At 34.8% G+C, this 20536-nt stretch overlaps 1 protein-coding gene across 1 annotated transcript in view; it reads left to right on the top strand.

Annotated features, from left to right (window-relative positions):
* The window catches only part of LOC149781244 (von Willebrand factor A domain-containing protein 8-like), a 203976-nt gene extending 189667 nt beyond the window's left edge, over window positions 1–14309 (top strand). The window contains exons 45-46 of the mRNA XM_089935327.1: window positions 2713–2951; window positions 5107–14309. Of these exons, the coding sequence (XP_089791453.1) occupies window positions 2713–2951; window positions 5107–5218 (351 nt within the window). The 3' untranslated portion in view covers window positions 5219–14309. The remainder of the gene's footprint in view (window positions 1–2712; window positions 2952–5106) is intronic.
* The last annotated feature ends 6227 nt before the right edge of the window (window positions 14310–20536 follow it).

The following is a 20536-nucleotide window of genomic DNA, read 5'->3' as shown; positions in this document are numbered from 1 at the left end:
AACTCATGCCCTCACTTATTGTGTGGTCTGTAGTTTTTTACCTCTGTGCAAGTTATCGAAGGAGAGATGTTTTAGGAGGCTGCATTATAGAAAATGAAACTTTTTGTTTCTGAATGAGTCTTGAACTCAAGGATTTCTGTGTCATTTCTTTTCTTCTCACCATGATGTGATCAGCTGGTATTGTTGTGACTACAGTTGTCAGATTATGCAGTATGACAAATCCAGGTATTGTAGATACCACATTTGTCAGATTATATCAAATCAACAGGTATTGTGAGCACCAAAATTGTCAGATTATGCAGTTTGACAAATCCAGGTATCATAGACACCAAAATCGTTAGATTGGTTTAGACAATATTTTATTTACCAAAAATGGCATCGTAAAATGAATAAATGTCAGATCATGCAGTATGACAAGTGCATCAGCAATTGCTGCAAATATCGTCGTCAGATTGCATTGTATGACAAATCCATCAGGTACTATAGATTCCTAAATTGTCTGATTACACAGTATGGCAAGTCCAGGTTTGAGACATGCTGGCTTCATAAGAAGTCTGAAAATGCATGGTAGCTTAAGATCTCTTGGTACACCAGTCCAGTATATTAAGAGGTTAATGATTATGGCTTTGGATTGGCAATGTTGTGTTGAGAAACATGTATTGGCTGAGGTTCCAAAGGCAATAAAAATCCACAATGTACAAATTGCTGCACTCTGACCTTTTTATTTTACTCCCAATCTTAATTTTAATACAGTAAAACCTGTCTTGAGAGACCACTGCTATGAGAGACCACCTGTCTTGAGAGACCAGGTTCTCCAAGTACAGATTTAGAGATTATATAGTGTTATAACCTGTTATGAGAGACCACCTGTCATGAGAGACCATTATGTTTTGGCAGAAGAGGTGGTCTTTCAAGACAGGTTCCACTGTATAACATTTTTTTATGTTTCAAAACATACTTTGTCTTCCATAATCTTCCAGAGTAGAGGTTACTGTAATTTATTATTGCTGTGTATATCCAGGACATTGGATATATGCCTATATAGCTTCAAAATAATAAATTATAATAATAATAATACTTTATTCAGTAATTTAAGCCACCGGCCCATATTACAAAATACACTACAAGTAAATATAATGTGCCCCATGTTTTAAAGATGTTAAATATCGTGTTCATCATGAGTATAGATACATAATTTCCAATAATCAGTGCATTATTTTTATAAAGATGTTAATAGATTTATGCAGACATTTTAATATTCATATTATGAATGGAAGGCTTTTGGATGATAAAAATGGTCAGTTCATATGCATAACTTATAATGGTTGCAGCGTAGGTGACTGTATGATATGTTCGTCTGAACTATTTAGGTACATCACCAGCTTTGGGATAGGGATTAGAGATGAATAGACACATTTTCCAATATATTGTTCAATTAGACTAACTCGGCACATGAGAAATGAAGATAACATTTCCCAAACTGTGGATTTTAATGATGAAACTTATTGTGATGTAGAGAACATTAATATTGATACTTGTACCATTATTAAATGGGAATATTTTCGACTTACTGAAGACAATATACAGTCTTTTGTAAGAATGTTTAACACAGCATTTGAAGACATAAATAATGATCTATTCAGATATCTTGAAGCTGATGTTGATTTCTCTCTCAGAATATTTGTTAAGTTATATCAGAGTATAGGTTAAATTTTGCAGACCAGAGGTATGGCACCTAATATGATAACGAATAATGAAGCAACGACTTTGGTGGGATAAAGAATGCGATAAGGCAAAATATAATAAAAACTACTGGTTAAAATGCTTTAAACTCTCAAATACTGAAGCTGGCCTTAAGTTGTATAGAGAATATAAAACAGCTTTTAAATCAGTAATCACATTCAAGAAAAGATACACTAGAGAATTCCAGGTGAACAAATTAACTCAAGCGAGGAAAAACCCTCGACAGTTTTTTTAAAATAATAATTTATTAGTATATCAAAAGTTAAGTAGATATTAAGATGAGATATAACTACCACTTACCATTCAAAATAAAATAAGGTGTTAACCTGAAATGATGATAATATTCACTTTATTTTTGTTGTTTTTAGTTTTATTACTATTATTATTGTTATTATTATTATTTGTTTTTGTATGGCTATTATCTACAGTTAAGTCATGGAAAAATCAAGTAATATTCCTTAAAGAGACTAAGTAACTTTTAAAGTTTATTAATAATGCATGTTGCATTTACAGATTTTTAAAAACATTAATTTGTCCGAATGAGAAACAAGAAGAATTAGTTTAATCAAATTTTTAATGTGAAAAAGGCATAGATAACATAGCCATGTATGAATGTGGGAATAGAACGTTTTTTTACCAAGGGAAATAAGAACAAGAATCAAGTGTCATTTACCTTCCTTATGTATAATATAGGTTTAAATATCCACTATAGATTTTTCTGTCCTGTATAGCCTGTGCATATCAGTTAAATTCAGAAACTGTACAATATATAAATATAAAAGATAGTCGGAATGTGTAAAGGAAAAATTAGAATTGGTTGCACTTTTGTAGGTGTATAATAAAAACAAATGAATATGCAGTAAAAGAAAGACTTGAGATCTCTGCATAATAATTTATAATATGGTAGCTTGTTTTAAAGTAATTGAAAATGATGCCTGATGAAACTGACACATGGATATATCTTTCTAGACGATGCATGCCCATTCCCAGTTCTGTCTGAGTGGAGACAACACTTTATCGGCCACTAAACATGCCATTGAGACGCTGGCTCAGGAGGAGGCAGATGAGCATTTTCTTATCATGCTTAGTGATGCAAACTTTGATAGGTATGGAATATCACCCAAAAGATTCGGAGAATTGCTGAGACAGAACGACAAGGTCAATGCTTATGCCATCTTTATTGGATCCCTCGGAGATCAGGCAATGAGGTAAGGAGATAGCACCTTTCGTTTGATTTCATGTTTTGCGAAGATGTGGTCATTTTAAAACAGTCCTGTGAAATGGTGAAATATAGAATTGAAAAGCAAGACTTTCGCCATAACCTTCATGGTATTGTTTTCATTTCAGTTTCGTTCTACAGCCAAATGGTGCTGTTGGATTTGTAAAGTTTATTGGATTTCTTGTATGTCAGCAAATAGTTGTTTGCAAAGTCATCAGATATATATGTGAGAAATTCAGTAGAAGTCATGTCAGTTCCAGACCCAGTTTTGTCATGGACATCCAGCATAACTGGAAATCCCACACTATCAAGCACCAGACCCATAGAAGTATGGTGCAAAGAAGAGTATTTGGGAACAAGGATTAAAGGGAATTCCTTGTGGTGTGTAGGGGAAGGTCCCATCTCAAAAGTCAAAGTTATAATAATGAAATGTTTCTTCTAGGTGAGGTGATGAATCACAATATTTGAACAACATTAAATTTTAACACATCTTCAGTTGCAGCACATAAGACATCACTTAGGTTTACTGATTTATATTTAAATTTAAGATTGTATTGTTTTTGTGAATACCGATGCAATTACCAGTAAATGTATTTTGCTCGATTCCAGCAGGACGGATTAATCAAACTTAGCATAAACATAATTTCTGCCAAAACATGAGGAATTTTCAAATAAATTTACAAACATAACATCAATCATCATTACTGTATATACTAATTCATAAGTTGAACCCAACTGCAAATGACATAGACCCATATCTGTCATCACATAATGCATGGGCAGATCAGCGTCTGTGTTATTTGTTCTGCTGATTACTCATAACAAACTGCATAGACCCTGATCTACTGGAAAGTTGTGTGATGACAGATCCGGGTCTGTGCAGTTTTCAGTTGGACTCTACTTGTAAATGAATATATATGATAATTCATTCAAGAACAAAACCTAGAGGTGGGGCCCCGAGTGACCGAGTGGTTTAAAGCACCACCATTACGGATCACTGCCATCTCACCTCTGTCTGCGTGGATTCGAGTCTCAGTGACCAATGTGGGTATGTGAGAGAGCTTGCCGGTAACTTCTCATGGGTCAGTGGTTCTTTCTGAGTTTTCCCAGGGTCTTCCTCCGCCATTTAAACTGGCCGCCATGTATAGCCTATCTTGTGCTGAAAAATGGCATTAAACCCTACAACAACAACACCTAGAGATCCATCAGCTCTTTCACTTCTTGTCACATAGACTTGCTTATCAGTAAGTGGAACAAACGACATAGACCCTGATCTGCTGGCACATTATACATTGGCAGATCACGTTTATGTTGTTTGCAGTTGGACTAGACTTACGTGCAATTAAATAAGATTGGACTAGACTTACAAGCAATTATATATGACTGGACTAGATTTACATGCAATTAAATAAGATTGGACTAGCCTTACATGCAATTGTATGAGATTGGACTAGACTTAAACACATATATACAAGATTGGACTAGACTTACAAGCAGTTATATGAGATTGGACTAGACTTGCACACATATATACAAGACTGGACTAGACTTACAAGCACTTATATGAGATTGGACTAGACTCTCACACATATATACAAGATTGGACTAGACTTACAAGCAATTATATGAGATTGGACTAGACTTGCACACATATATACAAGACTGGACTAGACTTACCAACAATTATATGAGATTGGACTAGACTCGCACACATATTTACAAGATTGGACTAGACTTACAAGCAATTATATGAGATTGGACTAGACTCGCACACATATATACAAGATTGGACTAGACTTACAAGCAATTATATGAGATAGTTTGACATCCAGAATATTAGTTTTTTCATGAAATGTTCTCTACTGAAATCAGACCCCAATTAAAACATTCAGAATTGACTGCCCATCTGGCTAGTCCTCCATTTATATAATATTTTTATCACAGAATTTTTTTTGTGTAAATAAAATTGTGGTGGAAAAAGATTACCTTGCTCTAATTCCTCAAATTTTATGCAAGCTAATATATTCCAATTTGAAGAATTTCTAGAAACTAAATTAGTAGTTGCTTGAATGTCGTTATTTTTAGGCATAATGTATTAATGAGTATTATCTTATTAAATGGATCAAACTATTTCATGTTTGCAGATTGACTAAGCAGCTGCCCATGGGTCATTCATTCATCTGCATGGACACTAAGAACCTTCCTCAGATCCTGCAGCAGATCTTCACCTCCACCATGTTACAGTCATCTAGGTGACCTCTCTGTGGATAATGTGTGATTGTGTGTGCAGTTCCGCTGGTGGTCTTAACTGGATAATGTGTTACTTGGCTGTGGATAATGTGTTATTATGTACAGTTCTCTTGGTGACCTTATCTAGAAAAAAATAATATGTAATTCTATTTTCATTTCTCTAGGTGATGTGTATGGATATTGTGGTTTCCAAGTAATATATATATCTCACATTAATGGACTCAGGAGCCAATGCTGGTTGCATACCGTATTTACCGCATATGTTGGGACACCATATTTGTTGGGACACCATAAATTAATTTTAAAAGTAATTTTTTTAAGCACTGTATGTTCTGGGACACATCGTTTTTTTACAGTTGTAAGTTGTGGGACACCTTTTAAATCATTCGAAAATTACATGTCAGAAATTGCAATCCAACTGAAATTTTATTTTTTAAATATAAAACTTGAGATAAAACTCTTTAATCCACTGCAGCAGCATCTCATCAACACAACTCTTCTCCTGCACACGTACGGTCTATTATTTTGGTACATGAATATTTTTTTTAACTTTCTCATACCGTGAAAAATTGTTGGAGGCAACACACCACCTGAAGTGGAAACAGCAAGAACAAAAGGAAGATTTTTTTTCAAATCTGCACTAGTCTTGCTAATTCTCACACTTTTGATGCCCATCTTATCATCAGTCCATCCAGGAATGTGATCAAAGTACACTATAGAGTTTCATCCATGATAATGATCATATTGTCGGCGAAATAATCTGTTTCTCTTCTGGCCATCACGAATTCATCACGTGATTTTATTTTCTCCAAATCTTCTGGATGATGCTAGGTCATCGATGTTAGCGCACGAAGCACTATAGTGCAACTTTAAAAACTGTTACATTGTTTTACTTTATTGTCAAACTTTTCGTGAATACTGTTGAAAAGGAACCAAAGTTAGCTTCCATATCTCGGCCGTCTTTGTATATTCAAAGCTACAAAAATAAATCGGCACACTTAAAAGAATCCAGTAGTTGGCATCTGAGGTCAGCTTGCTTTGCAATAAAATAACCTATGTATTGATATCCTTTAAAAAAATTCGGCTTCCGAGTCCAAAGTCGGCTTCCAACGTCTGCTTGCTTTGTAATAAAAATAACCTTTGTCTTTGATGTCCTGTCAGCAAGTTCAAAGAAGTTTACTGCTGGCTGCTAGTTGTGTTTATTTACCACCAGGACTTATATGTGCTTGGCATCTTTAGTAATAATTAATACAAAGGTGCACTGATGTCTGCGGGTAAATATTAATGATCCTTATGTAACCCGTGCTGGTGAAAAGATTGTCACTTGCGCTCAAATGAATGTGTTTTAAAATAATGATTTTTGTTTGCGAGATACTGGCATACAGTATAGTTCTCTTCTGGCTTTAACGAATTCATCACTTGATTTTATTTTCTCCAAATATTCTGGGTGACGCTGGGTCATCGACATCTGTGCACAAAGCACTATATTGTGTCACTTTAAAATTTGTTCCGTTGTTTCAATTTATTTTCAAAATTCCCGTGAATACAGTTGAAAAGGAACCCAAGTATGCTTCCATATCTCGGCCGTCTTTGTATATTCAAAAAAATATTTAAAAAAAAGAAATCGGCTCACTTCACATGATCCATAGTCAACTTCCGATGTCGGCTTGCTTTGCAATAAAATAACCTTTGTATTGATATCCTTTACAAAATAAAGTAACCAGGGTCGGCTTCTGAGATCGCCTGCTTTGTAATAAAAATAACCTTTTGTCTTTGATGACCTGTCGGTAGGTTCAAAGAAGGAGTTAACTGCTTGCTGCCAGTTGTGTTTATTCACCACCAGGGCTTATATGTGCTTGGTATAGTAAGGATAATTATGTAACCCTAGCTGGTGAAAAGATTGTCACTTGCACTCAAGTGAATGTGTTTTCAAATGATGATTTTTTTTGGCGAGATATTGTCATACAGTAGACCTGGATATAATTCAATCTTGATTATTTTGCACCCAACACCGTGTCATACGTGAATGGCGTCTTCAGGATATCAATTGACTATTTCCCTCTTGTATGCGATTTTGTTGGCTCCAGTTTTCAGTCGGATAACATGTTCAAACCTTTGAGTACAACCACACACATTTGTTTCTCAGTGTTCATGTCAATGAACAACATGGTGTGTGGTATCGGACATAATTGATACACGCTACAGTATGGAAGCCTACGCTACTTATACAGATTTCGTGGAAATATTTTATTCTTTAATGCTCATGTTGAAAAAAGGAATAAATAATAACAACACAAGATTAGTTTCTTTCTTTTTATTATCAATTAAGCGTTTTATTTGTCTATTTTATTGCGACGTGCAGTGGGGGGGGGGGAGCACAAATGCAATACAAATTTATTTCGTTTCTTAAGTCTTGGGACATATGACCAAAGTGAAAAAATGTTTCACCATAAGTTCTGGGACAGGAAAAAAAATTATTATTTTATCGTGTCCCAACATATGCGGTAAATACGGTAAACAATAAATGAGGTCCGATACAAGCCAAGAAAGTGTAGTTTGTATTTTCTGTCTCAAACATGCAAAAATATTTCATTCACTGTCTGAAATAAAACAAAGAAACAAAACCTCCAAGCCCTGGCAAACAGTCGCCACACATGATATTATGCTATCCCTTAAGTCATTCAGCAGAGTAATAAACTTTCACATACATTATTGAATGAAAATTGATATTGCTGTGTTTTGTCTATTTTATTTCAGTACACAAGAAAATGCAACCATAATAAAAAAACACAACCTTAAGATAAAGCAATAGAATCCACCATGTTTTAATCTTATATAAATTGTCTGCTAAAGAAAATAAGAGACATTTAGTGTAGCTCCAGACTTTTCATTCCACTTCAGTTTCAATACATGTATGAATTTGTATTCAGAAACTAAGATGACACTTGAGCAATGCTAGGCTCACATGGGTCTCTTGTTAATCAAATCTTTTGTTATTGCTTAAAACTAAATTAGAATAATTGTTAACTTCATTCCTTGAAATTTGTCAGCGATATGCTCCATGTTTGTTCCCTGGGATGCACACTTGCACAACTTGACTTTTGAATTGAGAATAAACATCAGATTTACATGTCACTGCAGAAGCTGTAATACGCGAATTGATAGTAAGGTCATAGGTCACGTTGTGAGGATGCTATTCTATAGGTAGGACCAATTGGTGCATGAATGAAATCACTCATTGACTTTTAATATGGATATATGAATAGATACATTTAGAGGGATAAGTTTACTTTGTAGAAACAAATGTCTGGCAGTGTACCAAAAAACCTAAGTTTATGATTGGCAGTCTCTATATCGTATTTCATGTTATTTTTCGTACACGAAAAAATAATTATTAATTTCAATGTACGAAAAATTATATGTAAAGTAAATAAATATCATTTTGTGGTAATTACCATGTACGAAAAATAAAGGGATCATACATGACAAGGCCTGTGGAACACACTACAACCTAACGTACAAAACTATTGTACAAAATTGGTCTCATTCTGCTCAACTCAAGAAAAATCTGTTGTTATTATGAGAGAGAGAGAGAGAGAGAGAGAGATAGAGAGAGAAATAAGAAAATAATCTTTATTGTTCAGTTACCTGTCAGTTGTGTTATTCTTTATGTAAACACTACAAGGGCACTATTATATTCCATTGGCAATTAAAACCTGAATAAATAAATCATTTTGGTTGTAATTATGAGATCCATTGTCACTGTGCCACATGGCTATGCAGAGGTAATATAATACTAATTAAATACACTTGACCTTTGGCTTGGTCTTTTTCCAGTAAATACTGGATTGAAGACCAGATTCACCTCTACAAATCAAATTAAGGAGGCTCTACATAGGGAAATGAGGCTACCCATGGGGTATTGAAAATGTGTACGACAAGTCCATTAACTCAAGAAAAATATTAATTTACTGATACTTGTTCTAAAGCCAGTTGAAAAAAGGGCAAATGATTTTAAGAGAGAGAGAGAGAGAAAACAAAATATAAAATATTTTTGTATTATAAACATAGCATGTTATTTTCAAGGACATAATTTGTGATCCGACGTTGGACGAATGCACAAAACAAATATAAAAACATGATGCAATGAAACATTCATAATTGTCAAGAGTTTTACAAGTCTTCCAGCTTAAAACCCTCAAACTATTTACATTCTTCGTCACTGGAAAGACTTTCCAATGGAGCTGCATTGTCGCACCTTATGTAGTGGTCCTCTCTACCATTTAATGCATTTGAAAGGCCAGTAACTTTGAAGCTACTGATTATCATGTCCTTTTTTTTCTTTAATTCTTCACTGGCTTCAAACATCCAGTCAAGCATCTGCTGCTTTGAAGGGGCTGGAATTTTTTTGGTTGCTTCCTCACCAGCTTCCCTGGTTGCAATATTTTTGGAAGTCTGGTCCTTCATGTACGTTGACCATTTCTTCCGCAGCAGTCCATTGAAAGGCTTATTTACATACACATCCAGTGGCTGTAGTTTACTTGTGCATCCACCGGGGATTACTGCCATTGTTGTTCTGGATTTTTTCATGGAGTTTTTTACTCCATCAGTCAAATGGCCACGGAATGAATCCAACACTAGGAGAGAGGGTGTGCGCTTCGTGTGTACTTTCCAAAGTTCTTCAGTATAATCCAACATTAGGTGTTCATCCATCCATGCTTTTTGTTGAACTTTGACGACAACTCCCTTTGGGATTTTTAGATTTTTTAAGTTTCTTTTTCCCCGAAAGATTATCATGGGTGGCAACATGTCACCAGATGCCAGGTTTGTCAATACACAGCTATATGGAGCTTGTCACTGCCGGTATCTCTAATACGCACCTCTCTCGTTCCGACTCTATCAATTATCTTCCCTGGAACCAAGTTGAAATACACTGGCGTTTCGTCCATATTGCCAATTAAATGTTCATCAAATTCCTCATCCTCCCGCATCTTTCTTATATATCGAGTAAAGCAGTCTATTTTTTCCTCTAGGTCTCGAGGTAGTTTTTGAGATATTGAAGTTCTACATCTCAGTGCGAGTCCATTTCGCTTGAAAAATCCATGAACCCATCCTCTTGAGCCCTGAAACTTTAGATTTTCCTCCTGAATAACTGCAGTAGCATAATTTTGTAACATCTCAATTGTTACAGGCACGTGATGGTCCCGCATACAGAGTAACCAGGATAAAATTTCCTGCTCCTTCTCATGCGAATACATCAAGGGTCAGCCGGCACCTGGGATAGATCCTTTCTTTGTCCTTTAAATATTTTTCGAAAAATCCATTTTCATCCAGCTTGATAAAGTGCTTGGTGTAAGGTGGTATTTTTGCAGCGATGGACCTAATTCCACATAGTTTTGCCTCCTGAACAATTCTTATTTTATCGTTAATGTCACATTTCATATACTTTCCTCTTACTGGCGACTTTGCAGTACCAGGAAACTGGCTTTTATCCCTCATATCTTTGCTGTAGTCCAGCTTGTCTACTGCAAGCTCAGGAAATTTGTCAGCAACAATGGGCACCTTTTCAACAGTATCTTTGGGTATGATGGCATTATCTGCTGCATCAATATTTGATTTCTACAGTTCAACATCATCTTTTTCACCTCTGTCTGCGGCGGTTCGAGTCTAAGATTCAGCCAATGTGGGCATGTGAGAAAGCTTGCCAGTAGCTTCTCGTGGGTCGGTGGTTCTTTCCGGGGTTTTCCGGGTTCTTCCTCCACCATTAATACTGGCCGCCATGTATAGCCTATCGTGTGCTGAAAAATGGCGTTAAACCCCACAACAACAACAACAACAACATCAACATCATCTTTTACATTGGCGATCTCAGTAACTGAAGTAACAGACAAGTGATGGGTTTCACCTTTGTCTTTTCTGGGCCATCCAGTTCCAATTTTCTGCCTTTTGTTTGGTGGTTCAGTGCATTTAGGTGGTGGTGAGATAAAAGTCTCTCCCTTTGGCAGGGGTTTGAAGAAACTTAATAATGAAGACATGCCCAAGCATGGACAGACCAAGATCTTTGAAGATATTAACTACTGGTATATATAACTCAAACTCACGGAGTCAATGACTTTTGCATTTATGAATAAAAGTAACTGGGTTTTTATAGTTTTTTTACTGCATTACTATATGGAGCCAATAAAATTAATTGCCAAATGGTCTGTGGTCTTCACGTCTTCCTGTATTGAGCTATTATTACTTTTACTGGATAAATAAACTCAAATGGCTTCTGAACTCGTTTTCAAATGCGTGCTTTGCTTTGTTACACCGACTGACGTAATCAAGAGCGGTCATTAACAACACTGTCCAGCTGTTGATGAATAGCAGTATATATTGTAATGACAACAACAGAACAAATACATCAATCATTATATATTTTCTTGCCGATACAAAAGACAAAGAAGGTCAATAAAATGAATGTGAATAGATTCTCAGTTAACAAAACAGTTGCCCTTTCTGAGTAAGCTGAGCAACGGGCTTTCTACACACTTGTAATTGGTGAATTCTTTGGAAATCTTTCTGTACATTTGAAACTTCAACACAGTAGGGGCATTTTTCGGATTTCTTGGAATTATTGGAATTGAAAGGACTTTTAGGAAACAAGAATTCATTCACCATGCTGTAAGTTAATTTAATTCTTTCACTTCTGTATTTTGAGAAATAAATTATTTTCAATTATGCAAAACTTGTTTGTTTTGCTATTTCTTGTTGCGTAAATTAAGACACTGGAGTCGTAACATGGTATTGATGGCAAAAGTAAAAGATCAATGAGCAAAATTAACATACATGTATTATTTACCCTGCCTGGATTCATGTTTGGTGACACGCTTCTTCTTCAAAATATCTCAACCAGTTGAAAATGAATTGACGACTTGTGCCTCAGTTAAGAACATGCCCAAAGTTAGTCATTACTCATAACTTGCTTAGCAAAACAATACCCTGGTCGTTTGATGTACCTTTGGTATATTTTTTAATCTGTTTGAAATGGGAACCTGTCTTCATTTTTAACAAAATGAAATAAAAATAATGGATAAGTAAAAAATAAAAATGCAACTAAAACAATGATTTTATCTCTTATTCTAGGCTGTAAAATTTAAAGGGCCATACTTTTTTTTATCACATTGGCAAAAGTAAATCTTCACAGAAGATCATTTTATGTACGAAAAATAATAGGATGACTGAAAAAATATTAAATTTTGTATACGAAAAAATATTATAGAATTAATTTATTATTTTTATGGCTTGATGGTGTACGAAAAATTAAAGGGTATGAAAAATAACATGAAATAAGGTAGTTGTTTCTTTATCATAGAGTTACACTAATTCATAGACCTGCAAACTATCAGTCATACATGGAATTTTTTTAATTATCAATTCTTGTGAATCATAGAGGGGTGAGAGAGAGAGAGAGAGAGCAAGTTAATAAGAAGTAAGAATTTGAGAGTTATTTTATCATTTAAAAAATGAGTCGATTGCCACAGTAGTATGCATACATGACTGTTCATAAATTTTACATGTATTAAACAACGAAGTCATGGTTGATATGAAGTTTGTAAATTGGAATAGTATATTTGCATGGAAAAGAAGAGGGTTCACATCTAGCAAAGTAAACAATATACACAAGTCTCCTAAATCTGAACAAATTATTTTGTCCACACTAAGCAAAATTACTTGCTAGAAGACTTATTACAGTAAGACCTCACCATTACTACTGGCCGCCATGCATAGCATATCATGTGCTGAAATATGGCGTTAAACCCCACAACAACAACAGTAAGACCTGATATAAGAGGCCTCTACTATGAGTGACCATCTGTCATTTATGACCATAATCATTGTGTACAGATTGATATAAATGCATTGATGTGAGCAAGCACCTGCTAAATGAAGCTAGAGACCATGATTTTGTTTTGTTTCATTGATGTAAGAATGATTCTTTTGTAAAATCAGTTTTGAGGAATACTTACCTTTTTTTAAGTCTTTGTAACTGTGATTACTGTGTAGATTCTACAGGTGGAGTGCTAATAGTTTTGAACCAGGATGTACAAGAGTCTGATTACCAGTTTTATTAGATTTATATGGTAAAGTTGTATGCTGAAAAATAAAAACCAGACCTTGTACCTGTCAAATTGCCATTTTTGTGCCATAGCAATAAGAATCCCTATTGCAGTTAATTATTTCATATGTATGGCATCATCAATCATGGATGTACCTTGTTAATTCATAGGTTCATAGTGTTTGTTTATTGGTTGTGAAAACGCATTCTGCGCAGATAATATCATAATGGGATATCTTTTCACCATGCTTTCAGTATAGATTGATGGGTTCTATAATGAACCATTGGTCTGGGGAGTCACAATAACATGGATGAATTAGAATTTTGTCTTTCTATCTTATTAAATTATTTTCTTGGTGAACTACAACTCTACATTCTTTGCTGCTTTGTCATTGATACTGTTATTGGAACCAACACATGACATTGAACATACCATCTTTAAAGATCTTGCCTTCAGTTCACCTTAACACATCAGTTAATCCTTTTGTTATTGAGTTTATCCATTTGTTATTTATATCATGGATGACAAAAGGTTTGGGTTTTGGCTGTCATTAAATTTTATTCATTGTTATCACAGCAGATTTTTACAGTTTATGGATAATACCATATTTATCGCTTGTAAGTTGAGTAAAACTGCAGACAACAAAGATCCTGATTTGCCATAGCATAATGTACCTGCAGATCAGGGTCTGTGTTGTTTATTCTACTGAATACTCCTTAGAAACTGCACAGACCCAGACCTGCTGGCGCATTATGCGATCTGACTGTGCAGTTTGCAGTTGGAATCGTCCTGCGAGTACATATGGTAAGTGTTACCTTATAGTTAACTTTGCACTTCAATAATATATAATGATGCTATAATGCCAGTTGATGTGAACTTAAATAAAAATGATAATATTTATGATCAGTGTATTTTCATTGCTTTGTATAATTTTTTATAAATATATGTACTGTAATATTTTAGCACTATGAATAAAGAATACAATATTGGTACAGTAATTATGGATATTTTTCCTTCTTAAACCCAGTTTAATATATGATATATAAAAAAACTGGCCCTTCTGCACAGACCTGTTAGAGAGACTACCTGTCTTAAGCAACCTTGTTTTGTTCATAGAAGGGGTGGTCTCAATAAAGGTTTTGCTGACATTCTCATAAATCTTGAGAAAATTTATAAGGAAATTCTTTTGATGATTTGGGAATTATCAGCATGTAATAAACAATAGCAAATATATGCACATTAAATCCACTATCTGGGTTTTGCAGTTTGTTAGAAGTAATCACTGGAACAAGCAACATAGACCCTGCTCTGTCTGTGCATGATGTGATAGCAGATTAGGGTCTATACTGCTTGCATATAAATCAGTATATACAGTGCTCTTTTTTTGAAGACTAAAATGCTAACTGCTGTAAAACAACATTTTAATAATGGCTTGTTTTTTTAAATTAAAACTAAACTGTCTACAGTAATTATCTGAGAATATAATCATCAGAAAAACAAAATTATTAATATTAGGCTATTTCCAAAATGTTCTTTGTATGTACATGTACCTGGTTACCTAGGGTTTTCTCATCAGCATCATTTCTGGTATTAATAAATCAGAATATAGCATTGTTCATTTGTAGAAATGTTTTACTCGGATGTTGTTCCAATGGCTTCTTCAACTTTGGTGATGTATGGAATCCAGTAATAAAAAATTTCTTTTTGGTGGTATTGTCATAAAGGGCATCATGACAGTAATTTATCTGCTCTTGCTGATCTTAAATTCACATAAGCTCACTATTAAGTTGAATCCAACTGAAAACTGCACAGACCCAGATCTGCTTTTGCATAATGTGCTGGCCGTGTTGAATTCCTTTTTAATCTTGCTTTACTGATTTGTTTTAGTTTGCTAGGCTGTAAGGTCCTTTGCCCATTGTGTGCCACATATTCAGTTACGATATGCATGTTAAAATCTGCTCAACAAAATTCAATCTAATTTGATGCAAAGACTTCTGGCATTTCATTTTTCCTCAAAAACCACACAATAGAGGTTAAGGTGTTGTGTTTAGTTAGATTTTGTGCACACTGTATGCTGTACTGTTATATATGAATCATGAAATGTGGTGATGGGATGCATCTTGGTGAATACACTCCTGTAAGAAAAAGTAAGTTACTGTGACCCATTTATTTGTTTACAGTTTTGTTGTTTTAAGTTCATTTTTCAAGCTCTGTTCATGCAAGAATCATCAAATGTGATGATTGTATGCATCTCTTTTGGTACCACACCCTTACAACAAAAGAAGGACACTGTGACCTGCAGTTAACATTTAGCTGGCATGTTAGATTTTATTCCTTTCGAGAATCATGAAGCTTGGTGAGAGATGCAACTTGATGAGTTCTACTCCCTCATTGCAGAAATCAGTCATTATGGTACATGTTTTATGCTTCACTGACTTTTGTATTTGTTGTTCATTTCTGCCCATGCTAAAATCACGAAATTATCGATGATATGCATCTTTGTTTGTACCAAACCCATATATTAAAAAGCCCACCCTGACATTTTTCATTCTTTTTTTGCATTCTTTATGGATACTACATTCCTAGAATCACGAAACTTGGTGAGTAGATGCATTTTGATACATACTACACCCTCACTTCAAAAATGGCCATGAGAGGCGGAGTGGTCTAGAGCTCTCACTTCCTAGATCACTGTCATCTCAACTCTGCATGGGTTCGAGTCTCAGGCTCTGCCAATGGGGTACATGAGAAAGCTTGCCAGTAGCTTCTCATTGGTCGGTAGTTCTTCATGGTTTTTTTCTGAGTTCTTCCTAATACAGTTTAAGTATTTGTGGTTAGCTCATGACTATACAGACAAGGCTTACTCAAAAGGACCTTTCTAATCATTGCAGGTGGAAGCTGGAATAACATGTTCAAACTTTCCATATTACCAACTATGCGTTGTATATTGTGATATGTTGCTCTTGACAGGTTAACTGTCTGTTGTACATGTGAATGAATTAGATGAAAGGACTGCTTGCTGTTCATGCAAGCCCCCAGCTGTAGTGGCTAATCAAGGTAATTGCTGATGCATGAACTATGCTTCTAATATTGGCAGTCATTCCAAAGTTCAAGAAACTTAAGTTTGAATTTGTTTTCTGCTTGATAATTAAAGTTTACAGTGGTTACTGGAGAATTCGCATTGCTCATTAGAGATGAGCCAAGCAGCTGATTACATTCTGGTTGATATGTAGTCATCAAATTTAAAGTTTGTCATTAAGGTTTGGTAATAGTTATATACCTATACATTTAAATTTCACTTCAGTACATTTATAAGCATTTTTTTGTTTTTAATACAATTTATATTTATTTTTATTACAATCTATTGAGTAAAGCAAGGGTCTCAAACTGAAACCACCCTGAGGAGCCGCATGAGGGCATTTTCGATGGCCCAAGTGACGCGCCATCTTTATCCCTCATGACACCTTGTGACGCCAATCATTTTGTGTGTCATGTGATAGTTTGGTGGGCCATGTGTTTGAGACGCATTGTGTAAAGTTTTTATTCTAATTTCCCTCTGTCAGGTCAAGGTGTTTTAATCCAATCTTTACCTTCAGGACAAGATTCTTTTGCTTTCAGAGGACATCAACCATTTTAGTATGATCTACAATAAATATCTAAGAGGCATTTAATGTTAAGCTTATTTGTCCACCCATCAATTAATCTATCTGCCATTCTTTCCATCATAGTTTAGGTTTGAATTACTTTGGTGAAACACTCTCATCTACTGTCTTCAAAGAGGCCTTTGAAAGAGTGGGGGACATAATGTCCACATTTCTATCTGTATGTCACATTTTCTCTTCTATTCTTTAACGTTTAAAGGCACTGGTAATTATTTCTATACAAGTAAAGATCAGTTGTAAATTATCGCATGCTGGTGTTTCATACAATAAAGAATAATCTGGTTTTGTCCGTAAATTGTCATTCAGTTGCAATACCTTTTATTATTAGTTGCAAGGACAGGTGTCAAAACAAAAATTATGTTCACTCCTTGATCAATCTGCTGACCAGATTAATGATATGCAGTATAAGACCCACTTACACTGATTGATAAAAATTAAATTCAATAAATCAGATATTTACAGTGTCTCAATGGAGAAAAGTTAATTATTCTCCACTGATTAATAAGTTATGACAATGTGTGAAATATGCAAAGTCTCTTGCTCAGAATAGATTTCCACAATTGAATCAGCTAAAGTGACATATCCTTGGGTAAGTCACTTTATTCTAATTGTCTCTTCATGATGTGCCCTTCAGGTGTTGCTTTGCCCTAAAACTAGACCAAAATCAATTGTATTCAAGCTCATTCAAGATCATGATGATGTGAATCTATCACATTTTACCAGAATATAGGACCTAGAGAGGAAATGCAATCAGCTTACCTGATGAAAGATTATCTCATTAATAATAATCTCAATAAAGAATCCAAAATGATAAGGATATAAGCTTATTTACCAAGTTAGTGTCATTTCTAAGCATATTTGTTGCTAGAATAGTAACAAACTTGGCTAGTTTGATACAGGACTACCTCATAACCATAAATATATCTTCGTCAGTGCTCCAGGTAGAAAGAAATAGATTAGCTGTTCCCATCCCCCTCTGCACCCCCTACATGTAGCTCCTTCCCTCTACCTCTCTCCAGATTTTTTTTAAAAAACCTTTAAAACTTTGCTATTTTGTATTGGTTTCACTTATTTTTCAGTTTATGTAATGTGAGGTAAATAAATGTACTTTTATCTGTACTTTAACAAAGATACAATTCTAAATTGCATTGGTCTTATTAAGTCCTTTTATTGCCAAAATCGAATGCCCCTTTCTTCCAACAAAACAGCCCCAACTAGCAACACTTAGATATTTATTACCAAAAGCAAATGCCCCTTTCTTCCAACAAAACAGCCCCAACTAGCGACACTTACATACTTCACCTTAAAACATGTCCACTGAACTAATGAGTGTAGTTAAGACTATATTCAAATGTTTAATGGATTTTCAAGAATATTTGTGTATTTTATTTAATTAATGTGTGGTTGTGATTATGTGAGTGCATATATGTTTGTGTGTCAGTATTTAACAATTCTTAAGTACTATTAAATTCTAAGTGAGAGGGCCTGAGCTTCTTTTGAAAATAAATTTCTGACCAACCCAAACAGCTTGAAATAAAATATTCTTGCTTTAATTTGTAGAAAGAAATATAATCCAGATCCAAAAACAAATTCCAGCTCCTCCCTTCCAAAATTAAATTGTTTGTCCCTAAGTCTACCAACAGTTTTTTGTTTGAAAGTGTGCTTCACAGAAAACATTTAAGTTTCTTATATTCAAATCTGAACTTCATCTATCTACTGCTATAACTTTTGTGATCATGAAAAGTATTTTGAACTATGACATCACTTTTAGGATTGTATACACCTGACCCCTTTCCCTTGGGACCTAAAGCCACTTTGAAAAACCTCACCAACCCTGTCTGGTAGGTTAGCAGGTACAATACCATGATGGATTGGCATTTGTACAAACTTGAAAGGACATCATGCAAGTTTTCTCAAAAGTTTAGCGATTTTCTGAGATGATTTAATGGTTTTTGTCTTTTCAGTAAGGCTCAAAGCCATTTATGTCAGGATGCTTCGTCAAATTTGGTTTAATTCTGTTCAGCAGTGTTTAAGGAAAATAAATTATTTAAATGTATTATATTCTGTTTTATGTAACAGCTGCCATATATGATTGTAGACTGGTATCATTTTTACAAAATTCATTATGCAAGAATGCTGTCACATCTGGTCAAAATCTAGAGCAGTTCTTAGGAAGTCATTTTAAAGCCACAGTAACCACATTTTATTTAGATCATCATAATCAGTATAAAGTTCTTCATGGCTGGATGCTTTCAACTCTATCATGTAGTTTTCGAGAAGTCATTTAAAAGGGTTTCCATATTTAGCAACAGCAGCCATATTTTACGGTAAATCTGCATCATTTGTATCAGACTGAAAGGCCTTCATGCCAGGTTGCTTCCTGTCAAGTTTAGATGGAACTGGTTCAGTGGTATTGAGAAGGCTGAAAATAGCAACAGATACAGGATGAATGCATACCAACCGATGATGTATGAAGAGCATTTTGATTTTCATCTTCTTTATTAGGTGATTTCTGTATTCCCTGAAATATGAATGAGCTAACAAAAACAGATGAAAATATTTTTTTAAATATAGGATACCCTTACAAAATAAGGTCTTGTATGAGTTTATATAATGAATTAAGATGGCACATTTTTTTAAACTGAGTAGCAGGTGCATGGGACAAGGTCAGGTAATTCAAGAGATTGAAGTATGTATTCTAATGTGATGTTGGGGTATGTTTTGTAGCTACTTGTGGATTCCGCTTGGGCAGCTTTCAAATCACAGTACTTCTGTGATCTTTTTAGCATCTGTCATGTTAAACAATCGTCAGTACTTCAAACTAGAATGTACAAGGTTCTTGTATTCTTAGTGGAAATAATATATTGCCATATAGCATCTCTTCAGAAATCCCAGCACTCATTCAACTCCCATAAAAATCCCATGCAAACACAAAAAATGTTAAATGTCAGTAGCCTGGAAATGTGAGCACCTTAGACCACTAAGCTACCTGGGGCACTTTGCTCATGCCGCCAAAACCAACATTTCTCAGTATAGACCCATCCATGATGGAAGATTGTGTGTAGAGAAAATCAAACAAACCAGGGGGCATGTTTTTGGTGGGGTCTACATGTGTTTGAAACATATTTTCAATTATTCACCTAAAGAATCAGTGCTAATTGCAGCAAACCTCTCTGCAAAGCTAAGTCTGCAATGGATTGCAATTCTATGAATAAATGTTTTTAGTTGCAACAGGATAAACTGTCAAGAGATTCTTTTTCTTGAAATTTTACTTTTCATTATCAACTAATCATGGTCTTCCAAACCCAAATAAGCTTGATTTCATGTTCACCCATTTCTAAACTGGATCCCATATTTCCATATATTTCCTTAAGTGCTTTACAGTCTTTAGAACAGAAACAATATACTGTACACAACAAGCAAATTGAATCAGCTTATTTTCACCTTCTCTTCAGTCCTCCATCAGGTTTGAAACAGAAAATCTGCATCAACGTTCCACAACATAAACTTAATTGACCCATCTGGAACAAACTGTCCCTTACTTAGCATTACAAACCTGGTTC

This window comes from Sinohyriopsis cumingii, chromosome 15 (genome assembly GCF_028554795.1).
Source record: "Sinohyriopsis cumingii isolate HCF-2022 chromosome 15, ASM2855479v2, whole genome shotgun sequence".
Classification (NCBI taxonomy): Eukaryota; Metazoa; Mollusca; class Bivalvia; order Unionida; family Unionidae; genus Sinohyriopsis; species Sinohyriopsis cumingii.
Note: the sequence above shows the minus strand (reverse complement) of the source record. Positions and strands in the feature narration are given on the sequence as shown.